Source organism: Pholcus phalangioides, unplaced genomic scaffold (assembly GCF_987345545.1).
Source record: "Pholcus phalangioides strain wild (caught in Gottingen) unplaced genomic scaffold, Ppha-v1.0 ptg000010l_1, whole genome shotgun sequence".
Classification (NCBI taxonomy): domain Eukaryota; kingdom Metazoa; phylum Arthropoda; class Arachnida; order Araneae; family Pholcidae; genus Pholcus; species Pholcus phalangioides.
Window position 1 is genome coordinate 9,140,489 of NW_028301603.1, and position 19,255 is coordinate 9,159,743.

Genomic DNA, 19,255 nt, shown 5'->3' on the forward strand with positions numbered 1-19,255 from the left:
CTGGCTCGCAACACAAAATTCATCAAAATAAGACTGGATCGTTCCGATTTCAAATCATTCAACTAGATACTGAAATGCAACCCATCATCCCGGATTCCAATTATTATTTTCTGTTTATTGCTTCTACCATGTTTGTTGATCATGCAAAACTTCATGTACATATCTCAAAAACTTTTTGAGAAAAAAAATGTTTTCTAACCTCACGATTTCTCAAACAATGCCGCTTAAAAATTGAGCCTCGGAAAAGTCATCTGCATCAGTTTTTGATAAATTTCAACATTTTTTTTCTCAAAAAGTTTTAGAGATATGCAAATAATATTTCGAACGATTAATAAGGATGGTAAATGCAACAAATAAAAAAAAAATCATTAAAATCTGAGACTATGGGTGTCATTTTGGCATTTTGCCGGGTGATTTGAAATGTAATGACCCTTACTTTAAAAGTTTGTCAGAGCAGGGAAAAAAAACTGTTGGGCAACAATGGTTTCTGGGCCTCAACAATCACTTTCGGAATGTTTATTTTGGTTACTGTGGTTCCCTAGCAATGCATTTCATACGTGTATATGTCTTTACAATGTTTGTCACTTCTTTAATTCTGCCAGTATATGTAGAATAGTTTATACTTTTATAATGGTTTGCCACTTTTTCAACCCTCCCAGTAATGAGAGCTTTTCAAATAGACGTCATCATCAGCATATATTTGGGGTCAGGCAAAGGATGGATGATATTATAGCTAGTAATAATATAAAATCTCAACTATACAATACTTAGAGGTGCTATTTTTCTCCCTTGAATTAACAAAGCAATAATTGAGCGATACAGGTTTTTATTCAGAAAGAGTATAGATTGTCGCTATTGCTGCTAAATTTCAGTACGTAATGGGAAGTGGTATCTAATTTATCAATAACAGACGTCTCCAACCCATGGCCCAAAGATCTCTGTAAGGCTGGGATTATACTATAAATGTTTGATGAAATTTCTTTTATAAAACTTGACAAATGCAACTAATGAGCACATTGGTTACATTTGCCTGAATGTAACAGATGTGCTTATTGGTTGCATTTTCAAGTTTTATAAAAGAAATTTCATCAAACTTTTATAGTATTATTCCGGATTTATGACCCATAAGCAATTTTTAAAATTAACCGATTATGTAGCTTAATGGTAATCAACATATAGCTATATGCTATTAATATAACTCAGTGGCTTGTATACTTTATAGGATCAGGCTTCATAAGCCAACAGGCCTCTACAATGATACAATTATTCAATCATCACACTTGTGGGAGGGTTGAAAACCCTTAATTTACAATATTCCACCACAATACCTTTGATAGTGTATTCAAGACGGAAACCTTCTCTTGTTACATAAGCATCTGTTACCAGCCGGACTAGAGCCATATTGCTTTCAACTTTAATTGGTGGCGGAAGAGGAAAAGGAGTGCCACAATATTTTGCCAATTGTTTCGATCTCTCACTCTCCAATCCATGGGGTTGGATTTGATGAACCTGAAAAATATACATAAATATGTGAGACTGAACCGTATATACTTTTGATTTTTTTTATTCTATCTAGGACACCTGGGGCTGCCAGATGGTCCACATGTATGGGATTCGATATAATTCTTGGGCTAAAGGGGGTCAGTGAATTGTATATTCATAATTATTAGGGATGGAGTGATTAACTTCTTCAAAAATCGTCTAGGGTGGGGAAGAGTCACTGTGTAACATTGTGTACTACCTCTGTGATAAAAACTCCGCACATTCAGTTATTAGTTTCCATAATTTTGTATATTTCTATGGATAGTTAAATGTAATTTATTAATGTTCTGCTGGTGGTTGGAAGTTGACCACCACACGACTCTAAGACTCTAATTCTATTCATTTCCCAATAGGCTTAACCATACATTGTTGACTCTGACCAAGTCTTCAATATCATGAACTAGTGTATAAGTTTGTAGATGGAAGTTAGACGGTGAAAAATTCTGGATGAAATTTGTGATCACGGTGTAATGAAATTACGTTTCTTTGTGCATGATCGTTGTCTATGCTCATGTTTTGTTTAATCCCTCGTCTATTCCCAGCTGGCGTGATGATTGATGCGATATCTAGATGTTTCTTTCAGCATGGTGTCTGGTGTCGACGGTTAAAAGGGCAAAAGGAAATTTTTGGCGTGATCATATGTATCATCAAACATCCGGATCCCGAATTTTGATGTTTTTGGCATGATTGACCTTGCCAATACACATAGGAAGGTGGTTTTAACATAGACTCCCAGATCTTGTGGACTAATGATTGCACTTTTGTAGTGTGGGATGAAGAAAAATTTATTTAACTCACTAGCTGTCGCCAATTGGTGAGACATTCATTTTATGTGCAATATTGAATTACTAAATTCCAAAGCATAATTTTATGTGTGGAATTAATTGTTGAACCTACAATGAGAGTCACATGTTGAATTAACGTTTGGTGTAACTTTGGAATTGAATTGATAATATATGTCCATTGAACTACAGGAAAAATTTGGAAATTTTTCATGTTTATTTTCCTTACCATTGTCTGCAAAATAATGATTGTTGGAAAAAATGAAAATTCAACTAAGAGTGTACTATAACGGTACGATAGGCAGTAAACATGTAGTAGATAGTAATAGAAAGTAAACATGTTCAAAAGTTGTCTTTATGGAATGTGCAAACGGCAGTTGCTCTGTACAAGATATTAAGGAAAATCAGCTCTAAAAATTTTGTTGCGCTCATTCATAGAAATTTTTGAGGCATGTGATGGTTACAAAGGTCTTATTTATTAATGGATATTATTTCTGGAAAATGCACCAAGACCTGAAGTCTTTTTCCCTGTTTAATTCCATCCATTATATCAATAAAAAAGATAAAAAGACTCAATTTGGCCTTCAAGGTAAAAAAGAAAAACCAATTTTCTTTTGTCACAAAAAAAATTTAACTCATCACAAACATTGTACTTTTCAGTTGTTTGGGTGACACAGGTAAGGAGCATGGCCCGGCCGCCCTTATCCCCCCAGTGTGGAAATAATTTTAGAGCTCTCTCCGTAACCCCGATTTTAAATATTTTGTGGAGAAGGGAAATCAGATATTCAAGGATTCGTGCAATATCACAGAATAATTTGAAATACAAAATAATAATTTGGAACATAAAAAACTAATGATAATTCTGAGTCAATGAAAATTCAGAACTGAAAGAAATTTTATATTGATGAAAGAAGAAATTTAAAAACTAATGAATATTAGGGCCTAATGATTCGAGAATTAATAAAATTTATAACTGATTAATTAAGAATGAGAAATAATTGAAAGATGTAACTCGAGCATCAATGAAAATCTAGAATTAATCGAAGAAAAAATTTAAGAATTAATGTCAGAAAAAATTTAAGAATTAATGTCAGAAAAAATTTAAGAATTAATGTCAGAAAAAATTTAAGAATTAATGTCAGAAAAAATTTAAGAATTAATGTCAGAAAAAATTTAAGAATTAATGTCAGAAAAAATTTAAGAATTAATGTCAGAAAAAATTTAAGAATTAATGTCAGAAAAAATTTAAGAATTAATGTCAGAAAAAATTTAAGAATTAATGTCAGAAAAAATTTAAGAATTAATGTCAGAAAAAATTTAAGAATTAATGTCAGAAAAAATTTAAGAATTAATGTCAGAAAAAATTTAAGAATTAATGTCAGAAAAACTTTAGAATTAGTACAAGAAATAGTTCTTTCAGAAAAGAAATCAATGAAAATTAAGAATTAATAAAGGAAATGATTTCAGAATAATTAATGAAAGAAAAAGAATTCAGAGTTGAGAGAGAGAGAAAGATGAAAATTCAGAATTAATGAAAAAATAAAATAGTTACAGAATTTACAAAAAAAAAGTTCCAGAGTTGATGAAATTCAAAATTAATGAAATAAATAATTCCAGAATTGATGAACATTCCAGAATCAAATCAGTTGAACCTCAGACACCTTGTTTACCACAGAAAAAAGTGTTCGATGTATGTATGTATACTTTTTTTTACTTGTATTACCGTAAATGTGAGGGCCCCCAATTGGCGAGACAGGTGGGACCGCACCTGTCACACAGCCTCTAAAGGCAACTCTGGTAAGGAATTAAAAACTTTTCTTCAAAGATAAGTATTTAACAAATTTCTCCCCTTTACATGCATGTATTAAAATTTTAAATAGGTTAAATTTTTCTCTCAGACAAATTTTTCAAGAAAAATCATCAGATTTTCAAGAAATAATCTTTTTTTAGTCATAAATTTTTGTTTTTATTCTTCATTCTCTGAACACTTTCTTTGGTTGCACAACTCTACAACATGGACATCACTGATATGGATAACGGCTATGCTCTATAGTTTAACATTATATTCAAAACAGAAACTCACTGCAACATAGTCAGCATCACATGATGTAACATTTTCCAAAAACAAATGTGAAAAAGCCAATGAGATGTTATTCCCCATAGGAACAGAAATGTTCCAGGTGCAGTTGTGATTGTGGGGGTAGCTGTTAGGAAAATTTGGACTCTCAATGACACCTCTCATTTTGTTGAGCACATTATTGCACACTGTAAAACAAAAACAAAATTTTAATTTAAAAAAATTAACTGCTCTTAAAAAATTTACACAACAGCTATGAATTGAGTTACAAACACAAATTAAATTTTTATATCTATGCAGTGGCAAATGGTTGAGCATGTTTATGGTATGGTCTAGCTCAGTGTAAACTATGGTAAGCTCAGTGGAAAACTATGTACCTAATGTAAACATGGATATTTTGAAATGTGTGTAGGGCCGTGGTTCTCAAAATTTTGTCACCTGCAGCTCCCCTGCCCAATTCATGATTCATCTGCAGCTCTCTAGAATAGTTTGGTAAATATTTTTCCATGTAAAAGAACCACTTCAGATCATAAATAGGCACACAAATATCTCCAGTTTGCCACAATGCCCCTGACAAAGATTGGTTATGCACAATTGTAAGAAACACTGGTGTAAGGTTACCAGATTTTTTCCCCCAATGTTCAAATGCGTTGACCAATCCTCATAAAAATTCTCAAAATACAAGAACCACGACTTCCAAGCTGGGAAGATGCTATTTTAATAATGGCCCAGCTTGCTCCAGGTTAATATGAGAAAGACAATCCAAAAAGAACATCTCTGGAAGAAGAAAACCATAACAGCCATTTTGAGAATACCACTAGTAACTCACCAACTGCTAATGTCATGCACTGAAATGGGGGTTGCTGCTTTTCTTCCATTCAAAATTAAAAAAATAGGATGTGAACAACACTCAGTGCTGATTACTATGGTGATTTATAAATCACTGGAAAAAAAAATTAATGCTCTTGAAAGGGGAAAAAGACCCTCTGAGGGTAGATCTTAACAAGGCTATGAAGGGTTCAAGATATGCGAATAAATGTAACAAGAGACAAGATTCTTAGCCTAAGAAATCCTCTCGCCATGCTCCAGACAAAGCAATAAACTGACCAGATGGTGAGAACAATTCATTATTAACAAAGGGAGATAAATTGTCATTTTTTTTATTTGCTTCTATAAAAGTTCTGCTTTTGTTAGGAAAAATTGAGTTGGCACAATTTCTGTTTTTAAAATTAGGATAAGTAGCATTACCAAGTGCACCCAGGTATCCTCCTTTCCCGGTTTTAAATGTGGTAACACAATAGAATTATGTGTGGATTCTACAAGTGTGGTCATCTATCATTTGAATTCAGCAAATTACCAGGCTGTATTTGCTCTACAGCATTCAAAAGTCCATAAATAATGTAACAGGAGCAAAATAACCTGTCAAGTTGTTTGCTTCCAAATGCAAAAGACAGATGTTGTAGTAGTAGTAGCATTAAGAGGCTGTATTTCTTGTGCATATTATGCATGAATTTAGATACAGTGAAACCTTTCTATAACAATACTCGATATAATGATTAATCTCTCTACAATATTTTTTGAAGTCTTGTTTGAAAATGACTATAGTCTTATGTTTAACTATGCCTCTTATCCCTCCACAATGATATTTTTTCTTGATCCCCAGAGTATCTGTATATCAAGATTTTACTGTACTATTGATCTGGCTGTTTTCTGTGATAAGTGTTTTTAAGTGGGAGACCGATTCTTTGCCATGTTTTTGCAAATATATTTCTAATTGTTTTCCTCACATTTTTATCATAAGGATTTTCAAAAATAAATCCTCAAAAAATGGTTTTGTAACAAGCAAAATAAGAATTATATTCTACTAGTCAAATTACTGCTTCAGATGGTATCTGAAAGTTTACAGACCATAGACTCAACATGTTTGAAACTTTATACTCAACCTATTGGCCTGAACTCATTTATGTTATAGTTCTACAAATATAAAAAGCACATTCAATTTTTAATTGAATAAAGATTCATTTACATGCATGATATGACAAATGAAATCCTCTGCCACTGCCTGATGTGTCTGTCCTGAACTTCACAAACAAAGTGTTACTGGAAGATCGGATAGGACCAGGATTTTGTTGGTTGTTGCACATCTTCACCACAGATGGAGATTTGTCATCAGAACCATCAAATACCTAAGAAAGGAAGAAGAAAGTAAATGGGCTCACTCAACCGAAAGATACACATGTATATACAGTAGAGCTCGCTTATAACAAAATATGATATTACTAAGTATTGGTTATAACAAATTTTTTTCCCAGTGAATCTGTAACACCAAAATAATGTTAAAAATATAGCTTATAATAAATTGCATATCTATGGATACCAGATATAATAAAGTTTTCGGCTAGAGTAGAATTTTTTTCATAGGACAAAATTCCATAAAATCAGATATTCTCTTTCAGAAACAAAGTCTGAATGTGAAGTACTACTGTACCATTCCGCGAATGGTGATGGGTGTGTTCTGTCAGTGCTAACTACAGTTAGATGTCAATCTATAACAATAGATAGCACAGGTTCTATACATTTCCAAAACCATTCAGAAACAGTTTGATGGACCACTTATCAATTGATTCTTAAACTTTCGCCACCCATAGCTCCCATCTTGGTAACGTTTAGCCACGGCTCCCTAGCAGTGGCGTAGTCAGGTTTTGGTCCGTGGGGGAAGCGAAATTGAGAAAGGCACCATTTTTTTGTTCGTGCTTAAGGCGCAAACTTAAAATTATGCATTAGTGGAAAGAACTTTAAATTTCCCAATTTAAAAAAAATCAAATTTATTTTGTTTTCAGTGGATGTTATTAAATTAATTACCTTTCAATAGATTAATGTAATTCAATTTTTTAATAAATTTTAAAAAAATGTAAATTCCATTTTATGTTTTATGTACTTATACAAATGCGAACACCAAAAACAACTGGGAAGTCACCCTAACAGGTAGTTTGAAAAAAAATTTAGATTAAAATATGAAAGGAAATAATATATATTTTCTTTCTCTCTAAAATTATTCCAAGATATGAAAGTTCAGAGAAATCTTCATGCTTCCATTTAATCGCTTTTATCATCTTACACTCTCATCGTAAGCGCGTTATCACATGTACACTACTTCTACTCAATCATGCATGTACTTCCAAGACATTTCTCTTATGGAATTTCTAACAAATTAATTCGTGCCGGAAAGTTCTTTCTTATATTATGCATGACCATAGCGTATATAAGATATCATAGTAATGCATGGTTTCGATTCGAGAAGTTTTGCCATCTGCCTTCCATATTAGAACTAAAACTGGCAGATGCCTGAAGTTTTGTGTTATGCAAATACCACGGTGAAAGCCTGCTTATTCTCTGCAGGAAGGCTTTCCAAATGAAAGATAGGTTAGCATTCGTACCTAGAAATTGAAAAAAAAAAATGAAAAAAGCCTCGCTTCAGTCAACCGCGACTGTGCCACTAGTGGGGTTCAAACCAGGAGGAATCCATCATGATGCCTACATGATCGAAGTGGTTATCACATACTACTAGGTTGCAGACACACAAGCGGAGGGTGGCCTGAATCCAAAAAGGTTTAGGAACCACTGCTTCAAACGAATTAGTGTGTGCCAGAAATTGTCGCATGTGTCCGTAATCTATTTAAGTATCTCTGAGGCGTGTTTGTAATGCCACTGCTCATCTTTTGAATCGAAGTGAAAATGGCAGGTGTAGTAATTGATTGAAATATTTATGTTTTATTATCTACCGACTTCCTTTGGAGATGCTATTTAAAAGGGAGTTCAGCTCAAAGTTGAAAAACTTAAAAAGGCATTGCGCATAGTATATGTATATTTATTTCTAGTGAAATAAATTCATGCGATGTGTTTTATAACAAATCAGAGAAGAATGAAAATACGTTTATGAGTGATGAAAGGTACAGACTAGTGCAGGGGTTTTCAAACTTTTTCCATCTGCGGTGCCCCGTTACTTTAATCAATGCTTGACCGCGGCTCCCCAGAGCAGTTTAACAAAGAATCTCTTTGAAAAACCTTCGGGATGTTCCGTAGTGGCCCCGACAAAGGTTTTTCGAAAATATTTTTTGTTAAACAGCTCTAAAGAGCTGATGGAGCTCGCGGATAAGCATTGAATAGGCGAAAGGGGCACTTTGGGAGGAAAAAGTTAGAGAACCCCCCGCATCAGGCTATTCTGGGCAGTCACGGATAAATGATGACAAAGTCAGGAGAGCCACGGGTGCCAAAAGTTTAAGAAACACTGGATTAATTGGAGGGGAGATATACATGCCACGAGTTAACAAACCCACCGGCCATTACTTTTTTCAGGGAATAATTTCTCCGATTCGGCACACTGCTGTATATGCATAATGATGAAACAAACAGTGATTCATAAAAAAGAGAAATTACGCCATGAAAAAAGACAATGTTTCTGAAAAAGTCACATTTTGACATAAAACTATGCACTATCACCGTATAATATAGTACAATACATTATCGTAAAAATATAGAACACTATAATTTCCTCTAACATTCTCTGCATATCAGAGCGCTATTGACTAAAGATTATAGGTTTTTATTTACCCACCTTTAAGAAAAGCTTCCAGAACCCCCTTTTGCGCCCCAAAATCTTGGGTTTTTAGAGCTCAAAGGCCCATAGCTGTTTTCCACCTTTTCCTAGTATTTGACAAATACAACGCCACAACAGGCAAAATGCCCAACAAGGTGCTTTGAACACTTTCAAATAAATATATTGTGCATCTTTATGGGATGAAAAGATTGTGAAATTTCAATTCTATCCTGGAGAGAGCAGCACTTATGTGAAACTCATGTACACATATTTTTCTTTTTCCAGTCATCATATAGCACTATTCATTTATGGCTGAAAATGTTTCATTTTTTCATAAATATTTTTGTGCAATAAAACTGCTTCAAGCAAATGTATGAACAATCGCAAAGATACTGAAAAGCAATGTTAATTATCTGATCATTAAAAATCCAGTCTCAAAGGCAAAAATGCTTTTATAATTATATAAAAAAGTAGATATGAATTGACTCACTTCCAAGTAGTCAAACATGCAAGTGCTATGCTCTTCAATATCAACGTCTATAATGACAATTGACAGAGCCGATCCTGCAGAAGCTTGTATCAGCCATGAACATTCAGCGTTGTGACCATATGGCTGTGGATAATTTGGAGACACAATTGATCCTTGTGGAGTCTTGAGAGACCCACCACAACCTACAGCAAATAGTATAAAAGATGGATAATCAAATAATTTGCACAAGAGAAAGACTGCAGTTCATATGTATAATATGAATATGTTTAGAAACGCAGTATCCCTTATTATTAGTAATTTTACAGTCATCACTCAATTTTAGGAATCTCCAATTCACAAAAAAACTTGTTTTTAGCCATCTATGCTAGTTTTAAAATTTCACCGATCTACATTATAACTGTTACTGGAAATCACGGAAACTTCTAGAAATTGCCACCTTATTTCAAGAAGAATATTTTTTCAGATTTTGTGCGACATTGCTTTCCTCCACAAAACCAAGAATAATACTAATAAACAAAGGAAGACAAATATATTATATCTTTTTCTATTTAGTTAATACTATGTGCATATTCCTATACTACCCACAGGGAAAAGAAAAAAAAACACAGTCTCTCTCTCTCTCTCCTTCCGTTATCAAACTTTGAACAAAAGCTGACTCCGCCCACTGGCTGTTGATAGAAAGATTTGGGGGACAGAGGAAAACATGTTCTGAGGAGAAACAACGTTACAAACTTGTGTGGGCCACAGTATTGACAGAATGAGGTTTTAAAGAAGCAAGATGATTCGGAATTACGAAATAAAGCACATCAAGTTAGGCGAGACATCTCATCATTGCCACTGTAAGGGTTAAAAACCAGTTATCTTGACCCAAACAATATGCCATGTCTTCATGAACATCTTCCCTGTTTTCAAACTTTCAATTTTAGAAACTAATTGTTAAATTCTGTTACTGTTCATAAAAATAAACTTCAGCTATATTTACTTTTTATTAAAACATTAATAAATAAATGTTCATTCTGTAAAATACAGGGATTTGCATTACATATGCATAACATATATGGTGGTCTGGAGCTCCACTCACAAACTTCTAGGGCTGATCGTACATGCCAAGACAAATAACTTTTGTTATGGAAACTTGGTTCAAAACACGATTATTTAGTCAAAAACTACTTTGGCAACGGGAGAACCACCAAGCAAGCAGCAACATACCCAAGGTAATGGATTGAAAATAGTGGACCTGTGGCATAGCCTTCATGTTCCCCAGATCTGAATCCGCTGAACTATTTTTTCCGGGACCACTTGAAATCATTAGTCTGACATACCAGTGGACTCGGCAAAAGAACTTCTTGCCAAGATTCTTGTTGCTGCCGACCAGATTAACTTGACACAAAGCTCCTGCAAGCAGGTGCGTCATTCCTTCATTCATTGGTGTCAGTTATGCAACTGTACCCTCTGCCGCCACTCTGAGCAGTTAGTGTGAGCGCTCGCGTAGTCCCTTACATCAATATGTTTCAGTAAATCTGTTAATCAGTACAGTACCCAATTGATCAAGGAAAATGTATTGTAATATTTTTGTACGTTTGGAGTTTTTTTTTTTTTTTGGCTTAATGAATAAAGTGTTCCAGACTATGCAGGCAGTTACAAAGCTGGTCTGGAAGAGGTCTTAGAAATGGAAGTCCGCCGGCAGAGTTCTGACATTCATTCATGGCATGTTTTATTTTCTCAAATACCTGTAGCCAAGTGACTGTTTACTGTTTTCTGATTGGATAAATGTATTTTGGCCCAAGGTTCTATCTCAAAATTTATTTGTCTGGATGTGTATGATGTTTGTCGGTAGAATTCCGAACCGTCAGAGTCATAGCTTGCTTTCTCAGGGTATTCTTTTTCTTGGCTTTCTTTTTCAGGCTTTTTCTTGGAATTCCATTTGAAAGGGTTATTATGCAAAATGTTAATTTTTTGTGGGACCCCCCATTTAGCTCATGGCCTTGAGGCAGTGCTCTGGTTGCCAAAGTCTAGTGGGAGCTAGTTACGGGCCTTGGACCATCCTGCATATCTATCAACAATAAGCATAAAAAAAAGCTAACAAAGCACCTGTTGTAGCAGAATCGTAGAATATTTCAAAACCAGGATTAGAAAGTGTGGTGTCTGAATGAAAATCTAATCTCAATTTGTTGCTGTGCGATGTGAAAGTAGTTGGGATGTTTTCACTACAATACCTTCCAATAAGTGGAGAAGTTTCAAAAGCTCCATTTCTAAAATAGACAAACAAAAAACAATTTTCAGTGTCTCTTAGACATAACAGTCTAATGTTAAACATGACAAGATTCTGAATTCTTCTCACAAGGAACTTGTCTACAAAGACAGGTTGTGTATTTTCCCATCCCATATATTGATATTGAATAACAATATAACATTACCTTATTTCCAAGTAGTCATACTTGCATTCATCACCCCTCTCCAGATGAAAAGATGTCACATTCAGAATAAACTGATGGCCATTTTCTGCATGTAGTACCCAGAAGCAGTTCATGTTATGTGGATAATTCTCTGGGAATTTTGGGGAACGAATGACACCAGATTCTACATAGTAGTTGCCACCACACACTTTAAGGCAAGGATGAAAACAGAAATTAAGAGATAAGTAACATAATGAAGCAAAACAAGATGAATTTCACAAATTTATTCCAAAAAAGGTAATAGAAAAATCAAACACCCACTTCGACTGGCGTCAAGAAAAATGTATGATGCATTGAAGCCTTCTTTAGAAACAGAAGAATCTGCAACAAATATCACAGTCATCTCATTATCGGATGAAGTGAGAATTGGAGGGATTCTGTAGCCACAGTACCTAAAAGATGAAAGTAAACAGAAAATATTTTACTGATGACTTCTGTTCAGGGAATGTATAAAAAATAAACTGTGAAAGGGTTAATAATCAATTAGTAATCAATAAAAAAAAATAGTATCAGAGAACAAGATCAAATAAACCAAAATACAAATACTCCCAGAATTTTCAATAATTTGATAGTACCATAAAAAAAGTATTTGCAATTTCCAAAACCAGAACGAAAGTTCCAGGGCTGTCTTTCGTTAAACCCTGGTCTACAGAGGTGCATTTATGGTTCTGCGCCTGTGAAGCTATATGAATGTTATCCGCCCTTCTCCCATTCTAGTCTAATTTTTTTTACTACACTTTCCTTGAATTTGCCATCCTGTGCCTCCGCTTGGCCTCCCTCTATTTTTGCAAGTACACACACCTGTATCTCTAATACTCACACACTCTCTAAGCAACTGTTTCAGTCATTCCCGTGCTTGCAAATGTTTAAAACATGCACATGCTTGCAAACTGATTTGGTTGCTTACACACAATCAAACCCTGATTCAATGAATTGGAAGAAATCAACAATTTTATTCATTAAATAGAGGAAATTTTAAGTTGGGATCAAATTGATCACAGGAGCATAACTATACTCAAAACAACAAATTTTAAAAGCTACTTACTTTAGGGGTTGCTGATACAGCTTATTTGCAACAAAAATTGCAAAAAAAAACCTCAGGAATAAAGTCAGGATTCATGAGAAAATTGCTTGATAGAAGTTTGTTTGATATGCCCAACATTTTTATCAAATTCTGTCGAAATGCCATTTTTCACTAATCAAAAAGCGCCGCTTTCCTCTTCAGATGTGGCCCGCCATTCTTCACTTGTGAAGACAGAGCACAAACTTGAAGTAACTTTATTTTTTTACTGAAATCTATACATGTAGCAGCACAATGTTTTATGGTATTGGTGTTTCACTGATTGCTGAAACCTTCCCACGTACATTCTGAATGGCTTTATCATCTCCTTCACTCAAACCGGAACAGATTCCTGTTTCCCCTGTTATTTTTTTTGTTTTGTTTTGTTTCTTTGTCTGTAAAGAAGGGCTGAAAGTCAATTCCTGGGAAGTCAAATCTTCAGATTGTGGTTGTAGGTGACGAGAAATAAGAAAAAAATATTTGTTATATTGAGGTTTTTTTATTCATTTAATAGGTGTTTGACCTCTATTTTTGCCAGAATTTCAGAAAAAAAATTGTTAAATCGAGGAGTTTGTTGAATTGGAGTTCATTAAATCAGGATTCGACAGCACTTGCACGCACTCTAGGTCACTCACTGACCTGGTCCCCTCACTCTTTAGGTCACTCATTTGATCATTCACATGCTTGCTCACGTTCGAAGTTACTCTTTTACTCACGTGTTTGCAAACTCTCTAGGTCATTCTTTTGGTCAAACACCAATCTAGTTCCTTGCTGTTTGGGCAGAAGAGGATTTATTGAAGGTTATTACAAATTTCACTGCCATTCTCCTATTTTATTAATTTTCTTCGCCACTCATTCCTGAAATTTTCTGCCTCTCTGAACTTGTCGCCCTAGACTATACAGCCTGCCAAGCCCTCTCCCCATTAATACGTCACTGTCAAAATAGTCTACTGTAATCAAAGCAATTCATCTGAACAGAGCGAGTTGAATAGGAATATTTATCACTGCAAGTCCAGCAATGTGCTTGTCTGTGAGATATATATGTGATATTTGTTCAATAGGTGCTGCCCTTTTGGCTATTTTCCAAATTGGCAATTTGAAATTAGGATAAAAAGCCATCAAGAACAAGCAATCAAGCATGCTTTTCTGCAGTGTGTGGTTTTGTTGCCCCAAAATGCTTGTAATTAATTTTTGCAAGTATAATTATGTTGTTCTAATGCATCATATTCTTCTAATACATTTCCACCCTTTTCATACTGAAACATTATTTTTGCATGATGCTTCAGTATAAAAGGTTTGTGCAACACCTATGTGGCAATATGTTTTTCACGTTACTTTATAGATTTTAGAGCAGCAGGTCTTTGTTGACTTGTGGAGCATCTTTTTAGTATATAATTTCTATGACAGAGCACTGTGTAGACCTCATTTTTTTAAAATAAAATTTACAGATTCATTTTTTTTCTAGAGCTCCTGGGAAGTGCACAAAGATCCACAAGGGCTTTGCAGAGAACCAATTGAGAACCACTACTCTAGAGACATCAGGACAAGCACTGTCATGCAAAAAATCATACGTTGTAAAAGCATGTTCGATTGCATATTCTTGATGGCTTTATGCAGCTTTTCCAATGCATCATTGTAGCAGTGAACCAGAGTCCTCCTTCATGAATGGTTATTTCCTTCAAATAGGTAAATGTGTGTCTATAAATGTGTCTTCGATTATTATTTCCTTGAGGAACAAGTCTAGCAAATATTTTGGCTTAACTATACCGTAAATTGCTTTGTTTCAATCTGCCACATCATCATCAAATTTAGTTTTCCCATTTATCTCAATAAATAGGTGAAGAATTCTTCAACTGAACAGGGGCCACTCAATCTGAAAGTTAAGAAATATTTTGAAGTGGCACAGTTCAACTTACCTCCCAATCTTTGTTCCCTGAGAGTCTTGCACAAGAACATAATCAAAGTCACATTCGGGATGTCTTTCCATAGCAAATGCTTCAAATGTCAAGCGAATAATGTAACCAGGTGGTGCTCTGATCAACCATGTACAGGTAATTGATGGTGGATAAAATTCAGGATGCCTTGGTGTACCAACAAATCCTCTGTCATTTGTGAGCACCCCTCCACATCCTGTACAATCAAATACATAGGACATAAAAAATTAGCACTTCTCTACATTGTACAGAATTATATATGTTAAGGTAAATGTAATAAATCGGATATTATACACAAAACTGGTTATTTTGCATATAGTGTGACCACAGAAAGATGGTATCTGGCTTTTTATGCCCTTCATCATTCATCTGAAAAGAGATGGTTCATTCTTCAATAGAGAGAAACGAGATGGGGAAGAAAATAAACCTCCTCCAAGGGTTGCTGCTGAAGTTTTTTCCTCCCCATTTCTCCCCACTGAAGAATGAACCCTCTCTTTTCATGATAAAGGTCATACAAGGTCTGAAAACCATCTTTTCGTCATCATACTGTATTTACCAATTGTCTTGGTAAGTTTGGTGAATTTTCACTTTACCGACGAATATGCATAATAACTATGAGTCATTGGTAAATTTGATAAATACTTGAAATTTATCGCCTTTATCTGTGATTACACACAATACCCTACTGTAATTGGTGAATTTGGTAAGTATGAAAAAAAGTCCAAATGAGTCTATTATGTATGATGAATATAGTCAGACCCCCAATATAATAGCTAATTTTATTATTGTTTCTTAATTATATTGATACATGTATGAATTATGTGTAATTAATATATTATATATTATGATTTATCATGTTTACTAACAACGTGGTGCTTGGGTATTATTTATAATTGCCGGTACGACTGATAAAAGTGATTATTTCTTTAGTACTTATTAAATTTACCAATGATGCCAGTAAAAGTGCCATAATAACCAGTTATTATGTATAATAAACAGATTTATCACGTTTACCGTAGCTGTTATGGTAACATTTACATTAGAAATTTAAAAAAGCAATCCAATGAGAATGCAATTTGAAATAAATTTAAATACAATTTTGTTATTTTTTATTCTAAATTAACACAAAGATCAAAAATTAATTTGAATACAATTTTTTTATGATTTTAAGACTCCCTTGCAAGATCGATTTTTTTAAAGATAACTTACCTGTTTCAATAGCAGAGTAGTTTGCATAAAACCCATAACGTTGTACATAGCCATCTGTATTGAATTTTATGAATAGCTCATTGAAGGTTGATGTGAATGAATCAGGTACAGAACTACCAGTATCGCCACAATATCGTCCAACGAGTTTACTTTGCTCTGACTCACCATCTCTGATCTGGAAACAGAAACAAAGATTTTGCTAATAATCTGTAACATAATTGTCACATCATGTGGATAACAATCAAATTTTGTTCCCAATCAGAATCTGATCAATTTTCTAACGGTAAAGTTCTCTATCATGCACCAAAGCACTTGGTTAAACTTAAATGCATATTTTCCGCCATTAATTTTGAACTAACTTCACTGCTGACTATATTTCATTTATCAGCAGGTAAAAAAGTGTCTAACAATTTTTTTTTCCATTTTTTGTCCAATTTCATGGGAATGATCCATATAAACGGATCTAAGATGCAGAATACGTAAGTTTTGAATAAAGAGGAAAATTAAAAAAGATTACAGGTTAAAGGTTAGGTAATGGCCACCAAGGTTCTCAGGGTACCTGAACAAAGAGGCAGCCGGACAAAGAAGTGAGGGATAGATTGTCAATGGCCAATCTTATCAAGAAATTTTCAAGAAACCAATGGAAACTTAGAAAGGCTGGAAAAATATCAAATTAAAATTGAGGTGTGGAGCTTCAAGAAATGATAGCATTCACTATCAAATATTAAATAGCAAAGAAAAAGCCAGTCTAGAGATAGAACTGAATGACATTGGTTGATGCAGAGAGATCACTTAATGAAGATGGTGAGTGATACCTGGATATATATATATTCTCTCTCTCCTGTGTACAAATATAAAAGAATATGTCATTTCTACTTATTAATTTGGGGAGTTAAAAATAATGGTAACAAACTAATCAACTGGATAATTGTGATAGTGTATTTCTTATATGGGATTGTGATATTAATATGAATTAATTTTGAGTAAGTTCAACATGTTTTAATATGCAACTCCAATTTAAATATACCTTGTAAATAACTTAATCAATTTTCAAGTGATCTCGTGCATTACTGTGTTTTGGATTAACTTTTGTCTGGTTGGTACTCAACGGTTGGTATTTTCTTGGAACTTGAATCCTCTTATCTCTCAACGCGATAGCTTTGTTTAATATTGTACAATAATTCACTTCCAAACAATTGTACATACCGTACCTCTGAGCTATAGATGTAAGTAGGGGTAGATCCGGGCACAATGTATGTAGTTATAAATGATTGACAAGCAAACAAACGTGTGAATAGGAGCAGATTTAGAGCTGTCTTTCTTTTTTTTTTTCGTCTGACGAATTCTTAAATTCAATTTGTTCCTTTGCATTGTCAAATTGGTTTCAAAATCGATTTTCCAAATTCACTTTTCCGAAAACCTTTCGGTCCTGATGTGTTCGGATAATCAAGGTTCTACTGTATATGGAAGAAAAATGATCGCAAGCTGAACTGGCTAACAGCGTGGTGGCAATGAAGTAAACTACTACTTAACCATACATGCACCTTGTATACATTCCTCTGCAGAATTTCAGATAAATTGGTACATGCTGGAATGTGTATGTATGAATATGCGTGGTCCTAATGATAGCCCTTCATATTGTTAGAGTTGTTCTTCCATGTCCTTGCTAGTACACTAAACCGAAAGCATGATAACTATGAATAAAATCCCCTCACCCCCCATTATGATATAGGTCTACTTCAGACTTTGCAAAAGCGATAGCATTATCTGTTATTTTGATAGGCGCACTTACATTAGCCCTGAGAGGAATAAAATAAAAAATAAAAACTCATATGAAAGCAAATGAATTTACCTCAACATAATCATAATTGCAGTCACTGCCAGTTTCCAAAGAAAAGATAGGAAACTGAAGATTTATCAAGTGACCTTGAGGTAGAGATATATGGTAATAGCATGTCACATGACTTGGGTATTTATCTGGGAAATACGGTGAAGTAAAACTGCCTTGCAGATCGGTATATGTGCCACCGCAAACTAAAATAAATGAGAAAAAAATTAAAAATATCCATACTGAATTCAATGAATGTTAGACATAAACAAAATAATTTTGAATTCAATAGGAAACAAGAAAAGTACTTGTTTTGTATTCAGCTCTAAAGCCAGTGTGCTGTACGAATGTATCAGTCCGGAATTTGATATAAACCACATTCGTATTAGACATGAGGGTTTGTGGTCTGCTTTCGCCACAATAACGACCAAGAAGTGGGGAGGTATCATCAGATCCATCATATATCTATAATAAGTACACAAAAAAGCAGGTTTTAATAAATGTCTGTAAACCATTAATGACTTTTTAAAGCTTTTCTCCAAATAGATATAGCACTGCTATATCTATTTGGAGTCAAACATATTTTTCTTGAAAAAAAAAATTATCCAAAAAACTGATGGTTTCTAAATAATGAAATAATTATTTCATGTCTATAGACATGTTAACACAAATTCAGAAAACTTTGTGTTACTCAAAACCTGGAGCTTGGGATTTGTTAAGCCCTGGTTTTTACACGTCACTATATTCACATTGGATTCTAGAAAATTTGCATCACTGGTTCCTGACATTTCACTTCCAGCATTTCGCTACTTAGCACTTTTTGCTCCTGGATGTTTCATCCCCGAAGTGTTGCCCCCGACATGTTACAGTGAACAGGGCCAAGTAAGTGGTCACATAAGTGGCCAAGTGAGTATGTAGTGAAGTTGTCCATCCATCATGGCTGTATGAATGGGTGAGTGATGTATGAGTGACCATAAGCATGAGCAACTGAGTTGGCCGTAAAAGTGACAGTATAAGTGAGTGGGCAAGCGAGTCTTTCATGCATTTGCTCACTAAGCAGGTCACCCACCCACTTGGTCACTCGTAAGATCACTCAATCGCATACTCACTTGGTCATTTGTATGGTCAGTCAGTCGCATACTCACTTGGTCATTTGTATGGTCAGTCAGTTGCATACTCACTTGGTCATTCGCATGATTACTCAATTGCATATTCACTTGGCCATTCATATGGTCGCTCACCCACTCACTTGGCTCTGCCCAGACACTGGTCACTCATAG

At 34.5% G+C, this 19,255-nt stretch overlaps 1 protein-coding gene across 1 annotated transcript in view; it reads right to left on the minus strand.

Moving 5' to 3' along the window:
• LOC149080855 (cubilin-like) overlaps positions 1-19,255 on the minus strand; it is a 159,574-nt gene that overhangs the window by 85,643 nt on the left and 54,676 nt on the right. The window contains exons 20-30 of the mRNA XM_089237523.1: positions 18,284-18,440; positions 18,000-18,181; positions 16,148-16,322; positions 14,921-15,134; positions 12,206-12,336; positions 11,906-12,092; positions 11,580-11,740; positions 9,489-9,670; positions 6,428-6,587; positions 4,408-4,589; positions 1,329-1,509 (exon numbers count right to left, since the gene is read on the minus strand). Of these exons, the coding sequence (XP_089093649.1) occupies positions 1,329-1,509; positions 4,408-4,589; positions 6,428-6,587; positions 9,489-9,670; positions 11,580-11,740; positions 11,906-12,092; positions 12,206-12,336; positions 14,921-15,134; positions 16,148-16,322; positions 18,000-18,181; positions 18,284-18,440 (1,912 nt within the window). The remainder of the gene's footprint in view (positions 1-1,328; positions 1,510-4,407; positions 4,590-6,427; positions 6,588-9,488; positions 9,671-11,579; positions 11,741-11,905; positions 12,093-12,205; positions 12,337-14,920; positions 15,135-16,147; positions 16,323-17,999; positions 18,182-18,283; positions 18,441-19,255) is intronic.